General features: G+C 29.6%; 3 protein-coding genes and 1 pseudogene across 3 annotated transcripts; all 4 read left to right on the top strand.

Moving 5' to 3' along the window:
* The first annotated feature begins 4,170 nt into the window (after positions 1 to 4,170).
* On the top strand, positions 4,171 to 5,008 carry LOC117911129. Its single transcript, XM_034825332.1, has 2 exons — positions 4,171 to 4,491; positions 4,595 to 5,008. The coding sequence occupies exons 1-2, from the start codon at positions 4,209 to 4,211 to the stop codon at positions 4,855 to 4,857; spliced, it is 546 nt and encodes a 181-aa protein (XP_034681223.1). The 5' UTR covers positions 4,171 to 4,208; the 3' UTR covers positions 4,858 to 5,008.
* A 2,513-nt stretch (positions 5,009 to 7,521) lies between these two features.
* Positions 7,522 to 8,253, top strand: LOC117911631 (annotated as a pseudogene).
* A 4,659-nt stretch (positions 8,254 to 12,912) lies between these two features.
* Positions 12,913 to 13,910, top strand: LOC117911883. The gene is made up of 2 exons (XM_034826310.1): positions 12,913 to 13,415; positions 13,519 to 13,910. The coding sequence occupies exons 1-2, from the start codon at positions 13,133 to 13,135 to the stop codon at positions 13,779 to 13,781; spliced, it is 546 nt and encodes a 181-aa protein (XP_034682201.1). The 5' UTR covers positions 12,913 to 13,132; the 3' UTR covers positions 13,782 to 13,910.
* Positions 13,911 to 17,067: 3,157 nt separating this feature from the next.
* Positions 17,068 to 17,781, top strand: LOC117908797. Its single transcript, XM_034822560.1, has 2 exons — positions 17,068 to 17,370; positions 17,473 to 17,781. Exons 1-2 carry the CDS (start codon positions 17,079 to 17,081, stop codon positions 17,733 to 17,735), a joined length of 555 nt encoding a protein of 184 aa, XP_034678451.1. The 5' UTR covers positions 17,068 to 17,078; the 3' UTR covers positions 17,736 to 17,781.
* The last annotated feature ends 4,232 nt before the right edge of the window (positions 17,782 to 22,013 follow it).

Genomic DNA, 22,013 nt, shown 5'->3' on the forward strand with positions numbered 1-22,013 from the left:
AAATGTTTAAATGCTGTTTCAATACACTCCCTTGTTAAGGTAATAATTTCTAAAAAAATTGAAATATACCACCTTAAATTTTAAAAAATTTCTATAATAATTTTAAAAAATATAAAATTACACGAATTTCTATATTTTATAAAGGAGTTATTATTATTATTTTTGCTTTTAAGAAAAAAAAGATTTTCGAATGATACCTTTATGATTTGGTTTAAAAAATTATTTACTTTAAAGTATTAATATATTCAACATAGAAGCTTTTCATTTTAATCATATGTTGGATGCGTTGGTGGATTGCCACACACTACTTAAGCCCAACGAATTTACAAACAATGATAAATAAGCATATTGTTTACATAATAATATATGCCTACGTTTGAGCCTCTTCGAGCATTTCAAAAGTTTTTATAAGACTACAAGGACCTCGTGCTTATATTTTAGTTAAGGTGAAATTTTTGAAGCAATGTAAAGAAGTGTAGAAAAATTATGAACTCTTGTCCATAGCTTGTGAAGCCTAATTGAGTTAATTTTGAATTATACCGATTTCAGAAAGTTTCATAAATACCTATAAGATAATGACTTTTAATCTAATGCAAAGTATTTTTCTAACCAACCCACATGATACTTAAATAATTTAAGCCACTTGAAGTTGGTAAGTTGACTTTTTTAAACTAATTAATGTTACGCAATACAAAAGTTAGAGATGAGAAAGAAAGTCATAGTTAAAAGTTTAGAAAAGTAAATAAGATTGTTATTACAAAAGAATACTTTAAAAAACTTGATTGTTTTAAAATTAGAGTCATTTGCCTTAGTCAATGAGCATGGGAGGGATAAAAACACTCAATTTACTTCTAAAGATTGATGACACACTTAAAAAAAGATAAGGATAATGGTAGATTAGGTTGATCACAAAGAGAATGGTGATCATAGATCAACGGGCTAACTAATCTAACATACCTAATTTTTGAATTGAATCTTTAGACCTTCTAAATAAAATGGGGTCTTCCCTTTTCCCCAAACTAGGACCCACAATTAGGATGGCCTAGAATGAGAATTCTATTTTGATGGGGTTTCCAAAGCTTGAGCAAGGCGATAGTGTCCACTTCTCAAGGCCAAGGGTGAGAATCCATCTGAATGCTAACAATATTGGATGGACCACCAATAGGCTAAGGTGGAAGCACTTTATTGGAGACTAGCCCTAACTACCTAGCTTAATATGGAAAGTGCGATAATAAAGGTAGAAAGATCCCTTTCTTATTGCATTCAATAAGCCAAATCCTTTTTATGGGGACATCCTTGTCAATAAAGCCTTATTGCTAACTCATGCTTTCACATAAAAGGGCATAACTATTAAACGGAGTGCTTTTAGTTTTTGTTGAATAGCTCAATTCAAGAAAGATCCTCCAACTATTAGAAATGAATTAGATTACCTTAAGGGAGAATTGCTTCTAGGCAACTAGAAATCAAGTTGCTCAAACCTAATTTCTCTATGCACAGGTACCCTATAAAGTGTGTTCCTTGTTAGGTTGAACCTTTGCAATATAGTGTTTTTTCTAAATGAAGAAGGACATCATAGAATCATAGTATTAGTTTTACTAAGTATAGTCTTGTCTTTATTATTCATCCCAATTGACTTAACTAAGAGTAAGTTCTTTTTAAAAAAAGGCATCACGTGCAATGAGATTCTTTTATTAATTTCCTTTTTTACCTGAGATGGGTCCTTTAAGGAGCGAGGCTTGATTGAAAATGGTTGAGTAGCGAAAAAAACTATATGTTTGTTCACACTTTCACACTCGAAAAGTAATCATGTCAATTCTTGTATGCAAGGGAACTCTGCTAAGAAGTTTTATTATATTATTTGTTTAGGGCTTAACTTTTTCTGTCTAGAAGTAGTTGATCTCTTGCACCGTTTAATACCTCTCTATATCATTAAGCATGTTACTCTCAAAGACTATGGGATGTATGTCTTGCATTAGAACTCTTATAGCAAAGTCAAAGGTATTTATATGAACTTCAAATACCTTGTTATAGTTTGATAGTGCCAATATTGGGTCCTTAGTCACAATCTTTTAAATCTTTATAGGCTTGTTGGCATTTATCATCTTATTCCCTTACTTTGTTTTTCTTTAGTAGGTTTTCACTATCATTTTTGTGTAACCTCGAATGAACCATCAATAGTAATTCATTATGACACCCTTGTAGGCTGATCGTATTATTGGATGGTCTTTAGCTTACTTTCTTCCATCACCAACATACCATCCTTTACGTGTTCTTAATGGTGTCATTTGGACTCATCAATGCACTAGCTACATTTTGCTCATTAATGAATATGATCTTTTTTTCCATACTTGAATGAATTTGTAGTTGTTATTTGTAAGACTAGTTATTTACATAATTTACCTTGAAAGAAACATGTATAGAGCACACAAGAAATTAAGGTCTTCAAATTATTAAGACAAAATCAGTTCTATATAAAAAAGAAGAAATGTTCATTTTCTAAGGAAGAAGAGAGCTTCTATTTTTTAAAAATTGAAAGCTCATGAACTACAGTAAGTGTTTTGTTTACTATATTTTTAGAAGAATTTCTTAAAAGAATAGATGAGTAATTTTCTTATTTCATAAAATTTATAAAGTTTAAATATTTATGTGAATTTTTTTTAATGAAGCCTAACTTATTGAATCTTTTTTGGTAAAAACTAGTTTTAAGAACTTAATAATGTGTTGAACTAAAAGAATGTAAAAAAGCTTTTACTAAAACAAGATTCTTTGCTTTGGTTATTGACTTTTGGTAAAAAAAAATATATATATATTTCTTAAACTTGATTAAATGCTTCTATCTCTCCTTGAATAATTCTATTAAACAAAAGTCTAAAGGACCCAAAAATAAACTTACATAGAACTTAGGATTATGTCTCAATGACGGGAGTCTAAAGCAACTAAGAATAAACTTAGAACTTAGGATGTCGTTCTAATGATAAAAGTCTAAAGTAATTAAGAATAAACTTATATAGAACTTAGGATAACATCCCAATAACGGGAGTTTAAAGCAATTAAGAATAAACTTAGAACATATGATAACTTTGCAATGATGAGAATCCGAAGGAATTAAGAATAAATTTAGATAAAACTTAAAATGACGTTTCAATGATAAAAGTCCAAAACAACTAAGAATAAATTTAGATAAAACTTAGTATGACGTTGCAATGATGAGAGTTCAAAAGAGCTAAGTATAATAAATTTGGACAAAACCTAGGATGATGTGCCAATGACAGGAGTTCAAAGGAACTAAGAATAAACTCATAAAAACCACAAACATTTTGTTGGCCTTAAAAGCTACATTTTGATTCATATAAAATTTATTTTATATTTCATAATATCTTTAAAAATTATGGTTATTATAAGTTTTGTTTAGGTTATTTGTGATTATTGAAAAGTATTAAGGAAAAAAAAAGAATATTAAGAAAAATGATTTTCTTAAATTTGGTTGTATTATGAAAAATGTCAAAGAGATTTAAATATAATTAAAATTTGTTAAAAACTTATAATAATACGTTATTTTTGCTAAATCAAATTGAAGGGTGGTATAATATCAATCTATTTCCAACATCATATCCATAGTTAGCATCTCCGTTCTGTATTTTTAAATTATTTATTTTTTGAAATAATATATTATCTTTCAAAGATGGAGAGAAAGAAAGAAAGAAAAATGGAAAAAAATCATTTCAATAAATAATAATAATAATAAAAAGCTGATTAAACTTTTGGTACTAAAAGGAGGTCATCATACCGTAAGTCGATCGTAATAAAGTGAAGTATGAGTTTGTAAATGAATAATTGAATATTTAACATATCTTTTACCTCTACTTTCCCACCTTCTGTTGCAGTTCAAATCGCACCACTTAGTCCTAGTCTTCCACACTAAGTGTATATAAATTCAAACACATTTATCACTGTGTATGACAGAGAAGGGTTTGAAACCAGAGGGCCAAAGTGGAGGCCTCGCCCAACTCAAGAAATTCACCACCATATTTGATTATTTTCCATGTCCGACCAACCCCATTCTGCCAAAAGGCGATTTCCTGCTGTTCCGCACTAGTCCAACTCCGGTATTTAAACCCCCACAAACTCATGCCTCCATTCATTGCAACTACCAGCTTTCAGTTTCTGATTCAAGATTCATTTGAAGAAGAGAGGAAGCCAGCAAAGCGATGGGTTTCACTTCTGGACAAGGAGTAGTCACCTTACTGGTGTTAACTGCTTCCCTGTTAGCGGTCGGTATGGCAAACAGACCCATTGCAGGTAAGCCTGCAAATCACTGGAATTCCGGCTTCAATCACAGCATTTGGGGTCCCAGAAACAATCCTTTCCACCCCAATAATACCCGGCCTCCCAAGAAGTTCATCGTCGGTGGATCGGAGCGCTGGCGCTACGGCTTTAACTACACTGATTGGGCTCTCAAGAATGGACCCTTCTACATTAACGATACTCTGGGTGAGTTTTATATCTATATCACCAACAATACTTCCATTTTTTATACTTAAGAAGAAAATGAAATAACCCTCTGTATTAATTGTTAATATGATGCTGGGTTCAGTGTTCAAGTATGATCCTCCAAACAGCACCACATTTCCTCACAGCGTATACTTGCTGCCAAACTTTGGGAGCTTCCTGACGTGCGACCTGAGCAGAGCCAAGCAAGTGGCTACGGTGGCGCAAGGAGGCAGAAAGGGGTTTGAGTTTGTGCTAAAGAACTTGTGGCCTCACTACTTTGCCTGCGGGGAACACAATGGGCTGCACTGCAAAGAGGGAATGATGAAGTTCTCTGTGATGCCGCTGTTTCGTCCCTGCCATGGCTGATCATGAATGGAGAATGGCTAGGGAAGATGCAGTGCTTCTTCTTCTTCTTCTTATGTGTTTTTTTTCGCTTAATTTCCATGTTCTGAATTTTAAAGAAATAAAGAGTTGTCAGACTCAACAGTTGTAGGATATCCAGCAATATTAGAAAAATGTAATGGTTTGTTTACACGACTTGAGAGAAGATATACGAATTTTATTACTGTTTTTGTATTAATCAAGAATAATCAACTTATTTGTTTATTATAATTAAATTAAAATTGACATTTCTTTCATTATTTTTATAATAATAAAAAAAAACAAAAGTAATATGATTATGGTGATGATAATGATAATGACGACGATGATGATGATGATGATGTTGATACAAAATTGGGTAAATGCCTTCCTTATGGGATTATGAAAAATAATTTCCTTTTTATATACACAAAAATCCTAATTAAAATATAATAGGAAGTTTAATAAAATTGAAAAGTGAAAACCAATAAAAAAAAAATGATATTTTAGGTCTTGTTTGATAACTGAAAACAATTTAAAAAAATAATTTTTTTTAAAAGTTTTTAAAATTGATCTTTGATATTTTATAGAACTTGAGAATTTAAAATATTTTAAACTATGTTTTAAAAATTATTTTTATATCTAATATTTTATTTTTAATAATTCTACATGTTAATATAATTATTTCTTAAAACAATCCTCATAAAATAAGCAAAAATAATAAAAAACAATTAAAAGATGTTATTTGAAAATATATTATTTTTTATTCTTAAAAACAAAATAATAATAATAATTTTGAATTGTCAAACGTATTTTCTACATTTTTTTATTCTTGAGAACAATTTTCAATTCTTAAAACCAGTTTACAAACCAATCCTTAAACTTTCTTAAAATTTTTCAAATATCTTTTGACTTTGTATTATTATTTAACCAAATCAAAAACCATATACTTACCTTAATTCAACATTTTCAATTCAAAAATCTTAATATAAGACTCAATAATAGTGAAACAGTCTCAAATCAAATCTTGAGAGTAAAATGATCTACTTCAACCACTACACTATAACACCTTGAATTCTCTTGTTCCTAATTACAAGCTCGTGTGATTTTATTTGTCTTGGTAGCAACCCATGATAAAAATTTACATGGATGTTAACTAATAAAATTTAAAATCAATTGTGGTCGGTTCTATCTGCACCAAACCCATGGACAGCAGTGAAACTAATCCTATTTTTGTTAAGTTAAATACATTGAAACGAAGTTGCAAAGACCATAACATGACACCATGTCTACGACCGCATGATGATAGGTGATGTTTGCAAAACCAAAATTCAACCTTTTTTTTTTTTTTTCAAATTGTTTGTAAGAGGAATGAATATTTAACATGTTTAAGCTAAATTGAGTCAATGCCCACCAATAGTTAATACCCCACTTTGAATTTGCCATGATTTGGTAATATCTCATGCTTTTTTCAATTTTTTTTTTTTAAAAAGAAAAACCAATTTTGTATGAGAGGATTATAGCTACACATGTTTAGTTGACTAAGAAGTCTTGGAAATGCTCTCCATTGATTACGCAATACCAGATTAGGATGCACCCAATGGTTTGTCATCATTAGGGACTGAAAATGAATGCACAATTTTTTTGTAATTGAGTCAAGATGTTACGCTAAATGTAATTATGTGCAGAAAAAGTTTAGTTTAATATTATCTATGTTTCATTGACTTTAAAATTTCTTCAAATAAAATATTCTCTTGAAAATATTTTGTAACACATTTCAATCCTTAGATTTATTTAGGCAAATGGGTAGTAATGTTAATTCACGCGTTAGATTGTAAAACTTGAATCAATCTCATTGCACTATATAAGGGACATTGGAGGTTCAGCTTCTCATTGAGTTAAGGGGAATTGAATTATACGGTCAACTCACAAACGTTTTAAGGGAGTAGTACCTCTAGTCAATTTTTGTTTATTTATTGAATGATGAATCTATCCCTATTATATTTTAACTCTTTTATGGTTTAAGATTCGTTAATTTTTAGAGAGAAAAAATTCAAAGTGTGATATTAAATTAAGAGAAAAGAGAGTCTTCATTATTATAATCATTCTTTTTATTTGATTAGTGGATTATTGAGTATTGGTGTGCTCCCTAATCATAGGGATTATATTGATCATTAAACCGTATTAAAATCACTCGTCTTTCTTTATTTCTATTTGTGCTTATGGTTAGGTTAATACTTGATCAGTACATAACATCCATAATTAATTAGTACATGGACACATGACACATGGCATAAGTTTTTAAGTGCCGAAGCATGAGGACAATGTGAAGCCAAATGAAAATTAGGACCTTAGCCTACCCTCCGCTAATCTTGACTCATAAGAAGCTGTCACAAATTTACCAGTGTATGAGAAAAAAACTTAGAAGATAAAGAGGACCCAAGTGGAAGACACACCCAATTCAATAAATTCTGCACAACATTTTCCATGTTCCTACGAACCAACCCAATAATTCAGCAAGCGAAAGGTAATTTTGGTCCTTCTGCACTTGTCCATTTCCTATATATAAACCCTATCAACTCATATACGCCACCATTCATTTCCACAATCAAGTTTCAATCTCTAGTTTAAGATATCATTAATTTCAGGCAGATAAAAGATAGTCAAGAGATGGGTTTCACTTGTGCACAAGGGGTACTCACCTTATTGGTATTAACTGCGTCCATGTTATCAGTTGGTACGGCAAGCAGACCCATTGCAGGCAGGCCTGAAAACTATTGGAATTTCGGCTTCAACCACAGCTTTTGGGGTCCCAGAAATGGTCATCCATTTCACCCCAATAACACCCGACCTCCCAATAAGTTCATCGTGGGTGGATCAGACCACTGGCGCTATGGTTTTAACTACACTGACTAGGCTCTCAATAATGGCCCCTTCTACGTTAATGATACTTTAGGTCAGTCTTATACATATCAATCAAAAAATATTTCCATTTTCGATACTTGATTTCTCTGATCTTTGCATGGCGGAATTGTGTATGATATGGTGATTGTTGCAGTGTTCAAGTATGATCCTCCAAGCAAGACAACATTTCCTCACAGTGTGTACATGCTGCCAAATCTTCGGAGCTTCTTGACATGCGACCTCAGCAGGGCGGAGCAGGTGGCTACGGTGGCTCAAGGAGGCGGTGAGGGTTTCGAGTTTGTGGTGAAGAACTGGTGGCCTCACTACTTTGCCTGCGGGGAACATGATGGGGTGCATTGCAAAGAGGGGATGATGAAGTTCTTTGTGATGCCGCTGCTTGGTCCTTACCATGGCTGATCAATGGAGAATTGGCCAGGGAAGAAGAAGATGCAGTGCTTCAGTGTTTCAGGCGTTTGCTAATTTGGAAACAATAAGATTTGAGTTTGTGGGAGGATTTAATCCTAGAATATAGAGCAATATTGATCATCAGTACTGTTGGTATGCTGATGATTTGCTTCATATGTTTTAGAAAAATAAAACACACTAATTTTATTAATACTCTTCTTAGTTTTATGTATTAATAGATGTCACGATTGGTTACATATTAACTATATAAGATAAAGCAGTTCCATACATGGAAATTTAAAGGGCATTGTCTTAGCATTTTGGGGCCAGTTTCATTTCCTTCCCCTTTTTATAACTTCTTAATTACATATTTGCATTAAAGTGAAATTATATTTCCAAAGGCATATATGTTTGGAAGGTATTTTTGAAAATAATTCCACAAAATAATTTTTAAAATTTATTATTTGATATTTTGTAAAAATTAAACGTTATTTTAAAACTTGAACTGTTTTTAATTTATTTTTCTATATTTTTAAATACTTTTAAAAAAATAACTTTTAGGGTTAAATATATTTTAACGTTCAAATTTTTGCATATATATTTTACGCATTTCTCACTCACATTCAAAACCTAATAGTTTCCCTCAAACTTATTAAAACCAATATTTTGCATATAACAAATGATTTTTTTTTCACACTTGGTTCAAACATTGAACTTGGATAGACCCAACTTTGAATTAGTAGCTTTAAAGTGGAATTTCTCAAAAACCTTTTAAATATAGTAATCATGAATTTTTATCCTTTTTTATTTTTTTATATTAAAAAGATGTGTGCATGCCTACTCATGATTTTTTCATATGATTGTGAAGTGTGATAGCTTTAAACTTGGATAATAAGTATTTTTCTTCATATTTCAATTCTTATTTCTTCGCTCAATAAACTATTCATTGACTTTTATAATCAGTTTGAGAAGTATTGGAATGTGATAAAGTAAAGTGTAAAACATGTCAAAGATTGAGAAAATAATTATCTAACCCTAACTTTATAGTATTTTATTTTTAATCCTTATTTGTATTTGTATAATTATCTTTTAAAATAACTTTCAAAAAATAAATGAAAACAATTAAAAGTAACTAAAATATGTTTTTAAAAAATACTTTATTTTATATTTTTAACAACAAATTTTTTTTTTTCATTTTTTAATTATCAAACATATTTTTCTTTTTCTTTTTTTAAATTGGGTTTTATATGGGTGGGAGAGGTTAAGATCAAGCCAAAAGATGATATAGTTTTGTCCATCTTATAAGGGCAACTCAGGTTTGCTTTTATACATAGTATCTTTTGTGATGTCTCACATAACAAAAAATTTATTTAAAAGAATTACCTCTCAAATCAATCCAAAAATGATTTCAAGTGATTTTATATCTAGTGTTAAAAGTAATTTTTAATCTTTACCAAAAGCTTAATATTGTTTTTAAGTATTATGAGATCCTTTACCCTTCCTAATGTATTGTTAAATTAAGGATTGATATGTCATTATTATTAGTTTTAATCTACACATATTCTTTACTCATATGCGTTGCAGTATTCTTTCTTGCTTCTTACTCGATCACCTCAAAATTGTATTGAAACTTGACTGGTTGAATCCTCGATCTTTGTCTTTCCTCTTTAAAAGAAATTTTAAGATTTTATGGTTAAAACCTTGATTTTGAGAGTTTAAGAATGATGGTGAAGTAATGACAAAAATAATCTTTCCTCTAGATACGTATCGCCCTTATCGAATTTATTTCTTTTTATATACATAAAAATCCGAATTAAAATACATATGATAGAAAGTTTAATAAAGTTGAAAAGTGAAAACCAGAATATTTTTTATAAAAATAAATGATATATTAAACTTTCTTGAATTTTTTTGACTTCTTTTCATTTTCTTGTTATTATCTAACCAAAACGAACCACATACTTACCTTAATTTAGTATCTTTGATTCAAAAATGCTAGTACAAGATTCAATAATAGTGAAGTATTCTCAAATCAAATCTTTAGAATAAAATTATCAACTTTAACCATTACACTAACACCTTGGATCCTTCCTCTTTAAGCTCATATGATTTTAATTATGTTAATGACATCTCACAAAAAAAACTTCATAAGCTTTTCGTTGATTATATTTTATTCACATCATATGAGGTTTAGCATAATTACACTAAAATTTCATTTAGTTTCAAATTTCATAAGTTTATTTCATTTACAAAATTTACATTTCTAGAGGTTTATTAAATACATTTATCAAAAATCTTTTTTCTGAATTTTTTTTTTCTTTCACAAGGTACTAATCCATGGATTTTAAAACAAATGATGGTTGATTAATCGTTGAAAGCATTTAAACAAATTTCCAAAGATGGTAACAAGATCCTATGCAACTGCATGATGCTATGGTGACGTTTGCAATACTAAAATTCAACTCTTTTTTTTTTTAAAAAAAAAAATTGTTTGCAAGAGGAATGAATATTTAACATGTTTCAGCTAAATTGAGTCAATGCCCACCAATCGTTAATTCCCCACTTTGTATTTGCCTTGATTTGGTCAAATCTCATGCCTTTTTCCAATTAAAAAGAAGACAAAAAAAGGCAAAAAAAAAGAAGGCAATTTTGTATGAGAGGGTTACAGCTACACACGTTTAGTTGACTAAAAAGCCTTCCAAATGCTCTCCATAGATTACACAATATCAATTTAGGATTCACCCAATGGTCTGTCATCATTAGGGACTGAAAATGAATGCACAATTTTTTGTAATTGAGTCAAGATGTTATGACAAACCTAATTATGTACTCAAAAGGTTTAGTTCAACTTTTTCTATATATTTCATTGACATTAAATTTGCTTCAGTTGAAAACATTTTGTAACACATTTTAATCCTTATATTAATTTAGATAAATGAATAATAATATTAATTCGAGTATTGAATTATGAAGTTTGAATCAGTTTCATTGCATTATATAGGAGATGTTGGAGGTTCAGCTCCCCATTGAACTTGCGAGGATCAAGCTAGATAGTCAGCTCTAGTGTAAGAGAGTAGTGCCCTTAGTTAATTTTTATTTATATATTGAATGATGAATTTATTCCTATTACATTTTAACTCTCTTATAATTTAATGTTCATTTTTAAATAAAAAAAAATCAAAGTGTGATAATAAATTAAGAGAAAAAGGAATCTTCATCATTGGAACCTTCTTTTCATCTGATTAGTGAATTATTGAGTTCTGGAGTGCTCCTAAATGTAGGGATATGATCATCTCAGTCTTAAACTTGATTAAATGCTTTTATCTCTCCTTGAATAATTCTATTAAACGAAAGTCCAAAGGACCCAACAATAAACTTATATAGAACTTAGGATTATGTTTCAGTGATGAGAGTTTAAAGCAATTAAGAATAAACTTAGAACCTAGGATGTTGTTCTAATGACAAGAGTCCAAAGTAATTAAGAATAAACTTAGATAGAACTTAGGATAGCATCCCAATAACGGAAGTTTAAAGCAATTAAGAATAAACTTAGAATATATGATGACTTTGCAATGATGAGAATCCGAAGGAATTAAGAATAAGCTTAGATAAAACTTAGGATGACGTTTCAACGATAAGAGTCCAAAACAACCAAGAATAAATTTAGATAAAACTTAGGATGACGTTGCAATGATGAGAGTTCAAAAGAGCTAAGTATAATAAACTTAGATAAAACCTATGATGACGTCCTAATGACAAAAGTTCAAAAGAATTAAGAATAAACTCATAAAAGCCACATTTTGATTTATATAAAATTTATTTTGTATTTCATAAAACTTTCATAATATCTTTAAAAATTATGGTTATAAGTTTTGTTTAGGTTATTTATGGTTATTGAAAAGTATTAACGAGAAAAAAAAAAAGAATATTAAGAAAAATGATTTTCTTAAATTTGATTGTATTATGAAAAATATTAAAGAAATTTAAATATAATTAAAATTTGTTAAAAACTTATAATGATATGTTGTTTTTGCTAAATCAAATTGAAGGATGGTATAATATCAATCTATTTCCAACATCATATCCATAGTTAGCTGCTCTGCTCCATATTTTTAAATTATTTATATTTTGAAATAGTATATTATCTTTCAACGATGGAGAGAAAGAAAAATGGAAAAAAATTCATTTCAATAAATAATTTTTTTTTTTTAAAAGGAGGTCATCATACCGTAAGTGGATCGTAATAAAGTGAAGTATGAGTTTGTTAATGAATAATTGGATATTTAACATATCTTTTACCTCTACTTTCCCACCTTCTGTTGCAGTTCAAATCGCACCACTTACTCCTAGTCAAATTTCATGGCTTTAAAAAAACATAAACAGACAGAATTGGTCCATGCAGTTGGTCGACTCCTGAGAGAGTCTTCCACACTTAGTGTATATAAATTCAAACACATACAGCAGCAGTCCATCCAGTCCATGAATGTTCATAGCAAATTCATGGAAAAATTTTAATTAATTATCAATGAGAATTTAGCACCCCTTTTCATATGAGGAAAATTTAGGTGCCTAGCTAATCATAACCCTATAGCAATTTGCACGAGGACCCTTTAGTGGGTACCCTATCAGCTACCCTCCAATGAAAAAATAAATAAAATTTAAGGGTCCACTGCTATTGAGTCCCAACTCCTAAGTACGTGTGACACATTTATCACTGTGTATGACAGAGAAGCGTTTGAAACCAGAGGGCCAAAGTGGAGGCCTCGCCCAACTCAAGAAATTCACCACCATATTTGATTATTTTCCATGTCCGACCAACCCCATTCTGCCAAAAGGCGATTTCCTGCTGTTCCGCACTAGTCCAACTCCGGTATTTAAACCCCCACAAACTCATGCCTCCATTCATTGCAACTACCAGCTTTCAGTTTCTGATTCAAGATTCATTTGAGGAAGAGAGGAAGCCAGCAAAGCGATGGGTTTCACTTCTGGACAAGGACTAGTCACCTTACTGGTGTTAACTGCTTCCCTGTTAGCGGTCGGTATGGCAAACAGACCCATTGCAGGTAAGCCTGCAAATCACTGGAATTCCGGCTTCAATCACAGCATTTGGGGTCCCAGAAACAATCCTTTCCACCCCAATAATACCCGGCCTCCCAAGAAGTTCGTCGTCGGTGGATCGGAGCGCTGGCGCTACGGCTTTAACTACACTGATTGGGCTCTCAAGAATGGACCCTTCTACATTAACGATACTCTGGGTGAGTTTTATATCTATATGACCAACAATACTTCCATTTTTTATACTTAAGAAGAAAATGAAATAACCCTCTGTATTAATTGTTAATATGATGCTGGGTTCAGTGTTCAAGTATGATCCTCCAAACAGCACCACATTTCCTCACAGCGTATACTTGCTGCCAAACTTTGGGAGATTCCTGACGTGCGACCTGAGTAGAGCCAAGCAAGTGGCTACGGTGGCGCAAGGAGGCAGAAAGGGGTTTGAGTTTGTGCTAAAGAACTTGTGGCCTCACTACTTTGCCTGCGGGGAACACAATGGGCTGCACTGCAAAGAGGGAATGATGAAGTTCTCTGTGATGCCGCTGTTTCGTCCCTGCCATGGCTGATCATGAATGGAGAATGGCTAGGGAAGATGCAGTGCTTCTTCTTCTTCTTCTTATGTGTTTTTTTTCGCTTAATTTCCATGTTCTGAATTTTAAAGAAATAAAGAGTTTTCAGACTCAACAGTTGTAGGATATCCAGCAATAGAAAAATGTAATGGTTTGTTTACAGGTCTGAGAGAAAAGATCTACAAATTTTATAACTGTTTTTGTATTAATCAAGAATAATCAACTTATTTGTTTAATATAATTAAATTAAAATTGGCATTTATTTCATTATTTTTTATAATAAAAAGATGATGATGGTGATGATACAAATTAAATTGGGTAAATGTTTTCCTTCTAGGATTATGAAAAATAATTTTCTTTTTATATACACAAAAATCCTAATTAAAATATAATAGAAAGTTTAATAAAATTGAAAAGTGCAAACCTATTTTAAACCTTATTTGGTAATTATTTTTGAAAATAATTTAAAAAAAAAATAAATTTGAAAACTATTATTTGATATTTTACATAACAAAAGTATGTTGGAAAATTTAAAATATTTTTAAATATGTTTTAAAAATTATTTGCACATCTAACATTTTATTTTTAATAATTCTATGTTAATATGATTATTTCTTAAAATAACCTTCATAAAATAAGTGAAAATAATAATAATAAAAACAACAACTAAAATATATTATCTAAAAATATATTATTTTTTGTTTTTAAAAACAAAAAACAGAAAACGATTTTTAATTGTCCAAGTATCTTTTGTATTTTTTATTCTTGAGAACGATTTTCAATTCTCAAAAATAGTTCACAAACAAACCCTTAAACTTTTTAAAAAAATTTCAAACTTCTTTTGACTTTTTATTATTATTTAACCAAATAAAAAATTATAACTGTTTTTGTATTAATCAAGAATAATCAACTTATTTGTTTAATTTAATTAAATTAAAATTGACATTTCTTTCATTATTTTTTATAATAAAAAGATGATGATAATGATGATACAAAATTGGGTAAATGTTTTCCTTCCAGGATTATGAAAAATAATTTTCATTTTATACACACAAAAATCCTAATTAAAATATAATAGGAAGTTTAAAAAATTGAAAAGTGCAAACCAATAAAAAAAAAAAAAAAAAGGTATTTTAAGCTTTATTTGGTATTTTTTTTTAAATAATTCTAAAAAATAATTTTTTTTAAATTTTTTGAAAACTATTCTTTAATATTTTATAAAACAAAAGTTTGTTTGAGAATTTAAAATATTTTTAAATATGTTTTAAAAATTATTTTTATATCTATTATTTTATATATTAATATAATTATTTCTTAAAACAACCTTTATAAAATAAGTAAAAATAATAAATAAATAAAAAACTAAAAAAAGTTATATGAAAACACACTATTTTTTGTTCTTAAGAATAAAAATAGAAAACAATTTTTAATTGTCAAACGTATTTTTTATATTTTTTATTCTTGAGAAGAATTTTAAATTCTCAAAAACAGTTCACAAACAAACCCTTAAACTTTCTTAAAATTTTTCAAACTTCTTTTGACTTTGTATTATTATTTAACCAAATCAAAAACCATATACTTACCTTAATTCAACATTTTCAATTCAAAAATCTTAATATAAGATTCAATAATAGTGAAACAGTCTCAAATCAAATTTTGAGAGTAAAATGATCTACTTTAACCACTACACTATAACACCTTGAATTCTCTTGTTCCTGATTCCAAGCTCCTGTGATTTTATTTGTCTTGGTAGCAATCCATAATAAAAATTTACATGGATGTTACCTGATAAAATTTAAAATCAATTGTGGTCGGTTCTATTTGCACCAAACCCGTGGACGGCAATGAAATTAATCCTCTTTTTGTTAAGTAAAATGCATTGAAACGAAGTTGCAAAGATCGTAACATGACACCATGTCTACGACTGCATGATGATGATAGGTGATGTTTGCAATACCAAAATTCAACCTTTGTTTTTTAAATTGTTTGTAAGAGGAATGAATATTTAACATGTTTCAACTAAATTGAGTCAATGCCCACCAATCGTTAATTCCACACTTTATATTTGCCATGATTTGGTCAAATCTCATGTTTTTTTCAATTTTTTTTTTTTTTTTTACAAAAATGAAAAACCAATTATAGCTACACATGTTTAGTTGACTAAAAAGTCTTGGAAATCCTCTCCATGGATTACGCAATACGATTAGGATGCACCCAATGGTTTGTCATCATTAGGGACTGAAAATGAATTAATGCGTAATTTTTTTTTTTTAATTGAGTCAAGATGTTATGCTAAATGTAATTACGTGAAGAAAAAGTTTAGTTCAACATTATCTATGTTTCATTGCCTTTGAAATTTGTTGGGATAAAATATTATCTTGAAAATACTTTGTAACACATTTCATTCCTTAGATTTATTTAGGCAAATGGGTAGTAATATTAATTCGAGTATTAGATTGTGAAGCTTGAATTAATCTTGTTGCATTATATAAGGGATGTTGGAGGTTTAGCTCCTCGTTGAGCTAAGGAAAATTGAATTATACGGTCACCTCACAAGCATTTTAAGGGAGTAGTGCCTCTAATCAAATTTTGTTTATTTATTGAATGATGAATCTATCTTTATTATATTTTAACTCTTTTATAGTTTAAGTTTCATTTTTAGAGAGAAAAAATTCATAGTGTGATCTTAAATTAAGAGAAAAGAGAGTCTTCATTATTATAATCATTATTTTCCTTTGATTAGTGGATTATTGAGTATTGGTGTGCTAGCTCCCTAAGCATATGGATCATATTGATCATTAAACCATATTAAAATCTCTCGGTCTTTCTTTATTTCTATTTGTGCTTATGGTTAGATTAATACTTGATCAGTGCATAACATCCATAATTAATTAGTACATGGACACATGATACATGGCATAAGTTTTAAGTGCCGAAGCATGAGGACAATGTGAAGCCAAATGAAAATTAGGCCCTTAGCCTACCCTCCGCTAATCTTGACTCATAAGAAGCTGTCACAAATTTACCACTGTATGAGAAAAAAACTTAGAAGATAAAGAGGACCCAAGTGGAAGACACACCCAATTCAATAAATTCTGCACAACATTTTCCATGTTCCTACGAACCAACCCAATAATTCAGCAAGCGAAATGTAATTTTGGTCCTTCTGCACTTGTCCATTTCCTATATATAAACCCTATCAACTCATATACGCCACCATTCATTTCCACAATCAAGTTTCAATCTCTAGTTTAAGATATCATTAATTTCAGGCAGATAAAAGATAGTCAAGAGATGGGTTTCACTTGTGCACAAGGGGTACTCACCTTATTGGTATTAACTGCGTCCATGTTATCAGTTGGTACGGCAAGCAGACCCATTGCAGGCAGGCCTGCAAACTATTGGAATTTCGGCTTCAACCACAGCTTTTGGGGTCCCAGAAATGGTCATCCATTTCACCCCAATAATAATAACACCCGACCTCCCAAGAAGTTCATCGTGGGTGGATCAGACCACTGGCGCTATGGCTTTAACTACACTGAATGGGCTCTCAATAATGGCCCCTTCTACGTTAATGATACTTTAGGTCAGTCTTATACATATCAATCAAAAAATATTTCCATTTTCGATACTTGATTTCTCTGATCTTTGCATGGCGGAATCGTGTATGATATGGTGATTGTTGCAGTGTTCAAGTATGATCCTCCAAGCAAGACAACATTTCCTCACAGTGTGTACTTGCTGCCAAATCTTCGGAGCTTCTTGACATGCGACCTCAGCAGGGCGGAGCAGGTGGCTACGGTGGCTCAAGGAGGCGGTGAGGGTTTCGAGTTTGTGCTGAAGAACTGGTGGCCTCACTACTTTGCCTGCGGGGAACATGATGGGGTGCATTGCAAAGAGGGGATGATGAAGTTCTTTGTGATGCTGCTGCCTGGTCCTTACCATGGCTGATCAATGGAGAAATGGCTAAGGAAGAAGAAGATGCAGTGCTTCAGTGTTTCAGGCGGTTGTTAATTTGGAAACAATAATATTTGAGTTGTGGGAGGATTTAATCCTAGAATACATAGCAATGTTGATCATCAGTACTGTTTGTATGCTGCTGATTTGCTTCATATGTTTTAGAAAAATAAAAGGCACTAATTTGATTAAGGGTTATTATTCACAACATCCTTTGGCTAAAAATAACACTTTTTTGTTATATTTTTTCATATATACCATTTTTAATTAAAAAAAAAAAAAACTCTCTCTAATCTTCTCTCAACACTTTTAAAATATTGTTTATTTTAAAATTTTAAGAATAATTTTTATTTAAAAAAATTGAGTTATGAATTTCACGTTAAAATATTGAATACAATAAAATCATTTTTATAATATACTTTTGGTGAAAGAATCATTTTTATAATAGAAAAATAAAACACACTAATTTCATTAATACTCTTCTTAGTTTTATGTATTAATAGATGTCACGATTGGTTACATATATAAGATAAAGCAGTTCCATATATGGAAATTTAAAGGGGATTGTCTTAGCATTTTGGGGCCAGTTTCATTTCCTTCCCCTTTTTATAACTTCTTAATTACATATTTGCATTAAAGTGAAATTATAGTTCCAAAGGCATATATGTTTGGAAGGTATTATTGAAAACAGTTCCACAAAATAGTTTTTTTTTTTTTTAATTATTATTTGATATTTTGTAAAAATTAAAGGTCATTTTAAAACTTGAAATGTTTTTAATTTGTTTTTCTATATTTTTAAATACTTTTTTAAAAATAACTTTTAGGGTTAAATGTATTTTAACCCTTCAAATTTTTGCATATTTTACACTTTTTTCCCTCACGTTCAAAACCTAATAGCTTACAACTCAAACTCATTAAAACCAATACTTTGCCTCTAATTACAAACCCTCCGTATAGAAACAAAACAAATGATTTTTTTTCACACTTCGTTCGAACATTGAACTTGAATAGACCCAACTTTGAATTAGCAGCTTTAAAGTAAAATTTCTCAAAAACCTTTAAAATATAGTAGCCATGAATTTTTATTTTTAAATTTTTTTTATTAAAGATATGTGTACATGACTACTCATGATTTTTTCATATAACGATGAATTGCGATAACTTTAAACTCGGGTAATAAGTATTTTTTTCATATTTTAATATTATTTCTTCACTGAATAAACTATTCATTAACTTTTATAATCAATTTGAGAAGTATTCAGTTTGGAATGTGATAAAGTAAAACGCAAAACATGTCAAAGGTTGAGAAAGTAATTATCTAACCCTAATTTTATGGCATTTTATTTTCAATCATTATTTGTATTTGTATAATTATCTTTTAAAATAACTTTAAGAAAATAAATAAAAACAATTAAAAGTAACTAAAATATGTTTTTAAAAAATATTTTATTTTATATTTTTAACAACAAAAAATTGTTTTCCATTTTTTAATTATCAAACATATTTTTCTTTTTCTTTTTTTTTAAATTGGGTTTTATATGGGTGGGAGAGGCTATGATCAAGCCAAAAGATGATATAGTTTTGTCCATCTTATAAGGGCAACTCAAGTTTGCTTTTATACATGGTATTTTTTGTGATGTCTCACATAACAAAAAATTGATTTTAAAGAATTACCTCTCAAATCAATTCAAAAATGATTTCAAGTGATTTTATATCTATTGTTAAAAGTAATTTTTAATCTTTACCAAAAGCTTAATATTGTTTTCAAGTATTATGAGATCCTTTACCCTTCCTAATGTATTGTTAAATTGAGGATTGATATGTAATTATTATTAATTTTAATCTACACATATTCTTTACTCATATGCGTGATGCAGTACTCTTTCTTGCTTCTTACTCAATCACTTCAAAATTGTATTGAAACTTGACAGTTTGAATCCTTAATCTTTGTCTTTCCTCAAAAGAAATTTTAAGATTTTATGGTTAAAACCTTGATTTTGAGAGTTTAAGAATGATGGTGAAGTAATGACAAAAATAATCTTTCCTCTAGATACATATCGCCCTTATCGAATTTATTTCTTTTTATATGCATAAAAACCCGAATTAAAATACATATGATAGAAAGTTTAATAAAGTTGAAAAGTGAAAACCAGTTTTTTTTTTTTTTTTTCTTTTTATAAAAAAAAATGATATTTTAAACTTTCTTGAATTTTTTTGACTTCTTTTAATTTTCTTGTTATTATCTAACCAAATAAAAAACTATATACTTACCTTAATTTAGTATCTTTGATTCAAAAATGCTAGTACAAGATTCAATAATAGTGAAGTATTCTCAAATCAAATCTTTAGAATAAAATTATCAACTTTAACCATTATATTAACACCTTGGATCCTTCCTCTTATAAGCTCATATAATTTTAATTATGTTAATGACATCTCACAACAAAAACTTCATAAACTTTTTGTTGATTATATTTTATTCACATCGTATGAGGTTTAGCGTAATTACACTAAATTTCATTTAGTTTCAAATTTCGTAAGTTTATTTCATTTACAAAATTTATATTTTTTGATAATATAATCTATTTTTAGAGGTTTATTAAATACATTTATCTAAAATATTTTTTCTTAATTTTTTTTTCTTCATAAGGTACTAATCCATGGATTTTAAAATAAATGATGGTTGATTAATCGTTGAAAACATTTAAAAAATTTTCCAAAGATGGTAACAAGATCCTATGCAACTGCATGATGCTATGGTGACGTTTGCAATACTAAAATTCTCTTCAAATTGATGAATGATAGTTTTTCATTCATACTTTATTTCGTTCATGTACAGAGTATATATAGAGGGTAATCACCATTCTAAGAATGAGACAGGATGATACAAGGAAAGATTAATATAAGGAAATAACAACTAATATCCTAATATCTCAACTTTCCTAATATCTCAATATTCATAATATCTTAACTTTCCTAACATCTAAACACTAAATGATATAAGGAAATAATGATATAAGGAAATAATGATATAAGGAAAGCATTCCTAATATCTCAACACTCCCCCTCAAGTTGGTGCATAGATGTCACACATGCCCAACTTGTCTAAAAAATTTTGAGAATACTTGACTTGAGGCAGCTTTGGTGAGGATATCGGCTAACCAATCTTGTTTTCCACCTTGGATCAACTAAGACTTCCTGCACACATTTTTCATATCCATCTTCTGACTCTTTTGGTAGATTTGTCTTACCTCGGATGTAGGAAAGTTTTTCCCGTTCGGCAATATGCATCTCCATGAGTTGTGACCAAACATCATAGATTGATTCCGTCAAAATAATTTCTGGATTGAAACTACCTTCAGATTGAAAAACAATAGTATTTTTTTCACTCATTTTTTTTTCTCTCGCAAAGGAGGGACAATTGTTAGCCTTACGGCAAAATATCCAGGATTTCAGTTCCCTGGCTCTGATACCATCTTCAAATTGATGAATGATAGTTTTTCATTCATACTTTATTTCGTTCATGTACAGAGTATATATAGAGGGTAATCACCATTCTAAGAATGGGAAAGGATGATACAAGGAAAGATTAATATAAGGAAATAACAACTAATATCCTAATATCTCAACTTTCCTAATATCTCAATATTCATAATATCTTAACTTTCCTAATATCTAAACACTAAATGATATAAGAAAATAATGATATAAGAAAAGCATTCCTAATATCTCAACAATTCAACTCTTTTTTTTAAAAAAAAAAAAAAAAAAATTGTTTGCAAGAGTAATGAATATTTAACATGTTTCAGCTAAATTGAGTCAATGCCCACCAATAGTTAATTCCCACTTTGTACTTGCCTTGATTTGGTCAAATCTCATGCCTTATTTCAATTAAAAAGAAAGGCAAAAAAAAAAGGCAATTTTGTATGAGAGGGTTACAGCTACACACGTTTAGTTGACTAAAAAGCCTTCCAAATGCTCTCAATAGATTACACAATATCAAATTAGGATTCACCCAATGGTCTGTCATCATTAAGGACTGAAAATGAATGCACAATTTTTTGTAATTGAGTCAAGATGCTATGGCAAACGTAATTATGTACTCAAAAGGTTTAGTTCAACTTTTTTTATATTTCATTAACATTAAAATTGCTTCCGATAAAATATTATCTTGAAAACATTTTGTAACTCATTTTAACCCTTAGATTAATTTACATAAATGTATAATAATATTAATTCGAGTATTGAATTATGAAGATTGAATCAGTCGTC

The sequence above is a fragment of the Vitis riparia genome, chromosome 3 (assembly GCF_004353265.1).
Source record: "Vitis riparia cultivar Riparia Gloire de Montpellier isolate 1030 chromosome 3, EGFV_Vit.rip_1.0, whole genome shotgun sequence".
NCBI classification, from domain to species: domain Eukaryota; kingdom Viridiplantae; phylum Streptophyta; class Magnoliopsida; order Vitales; family Vitaceae; genus Vitis; species Vitis riparia.

Coding starts and splice junctions, on each gene's coding strand:
- LOC117911129 (XM_034825332.1), top strand. CDS start 4,209: ATGGGTTTCACTTCTGGACAAGGAGTAGTCACCTTACTGGTGTTAACT. Junction 4,492..4,594: donor CTACATTAACGATACTCTGG/GTGAGTTTTATA, acceptor TGCTGGGTTCAG/TGTTCAAGTATGATCCTCCA.
- LOC117911883 (XM_034826310.1), top strand. CDS start 13,133: ATGGGTTTCACTTCTGGACAAGGACTAGTCACCTTACTGGTGTTAACT. Junction 13,416..13,518: donor CTACATTAACGATACTCTGG/GTGAGTTTTATA, acceptor TGCTGGGTTCAG/TGTTCAAGTATGATCCTCCA.
- LOC117908797 (XM_034822560.1), top strand. CDS start 17,079: ATGGGTTTCACTTGTGCACAAGGGGTACTCACCTTATTGGTATTAACT. Junction 17,371..17,472: donor CTACGTTAATGATACTTTAG/GTCAGTCTTATA, acceptor TGATTGTTGCAG/TGTTCAAGTATGATCCTCCA.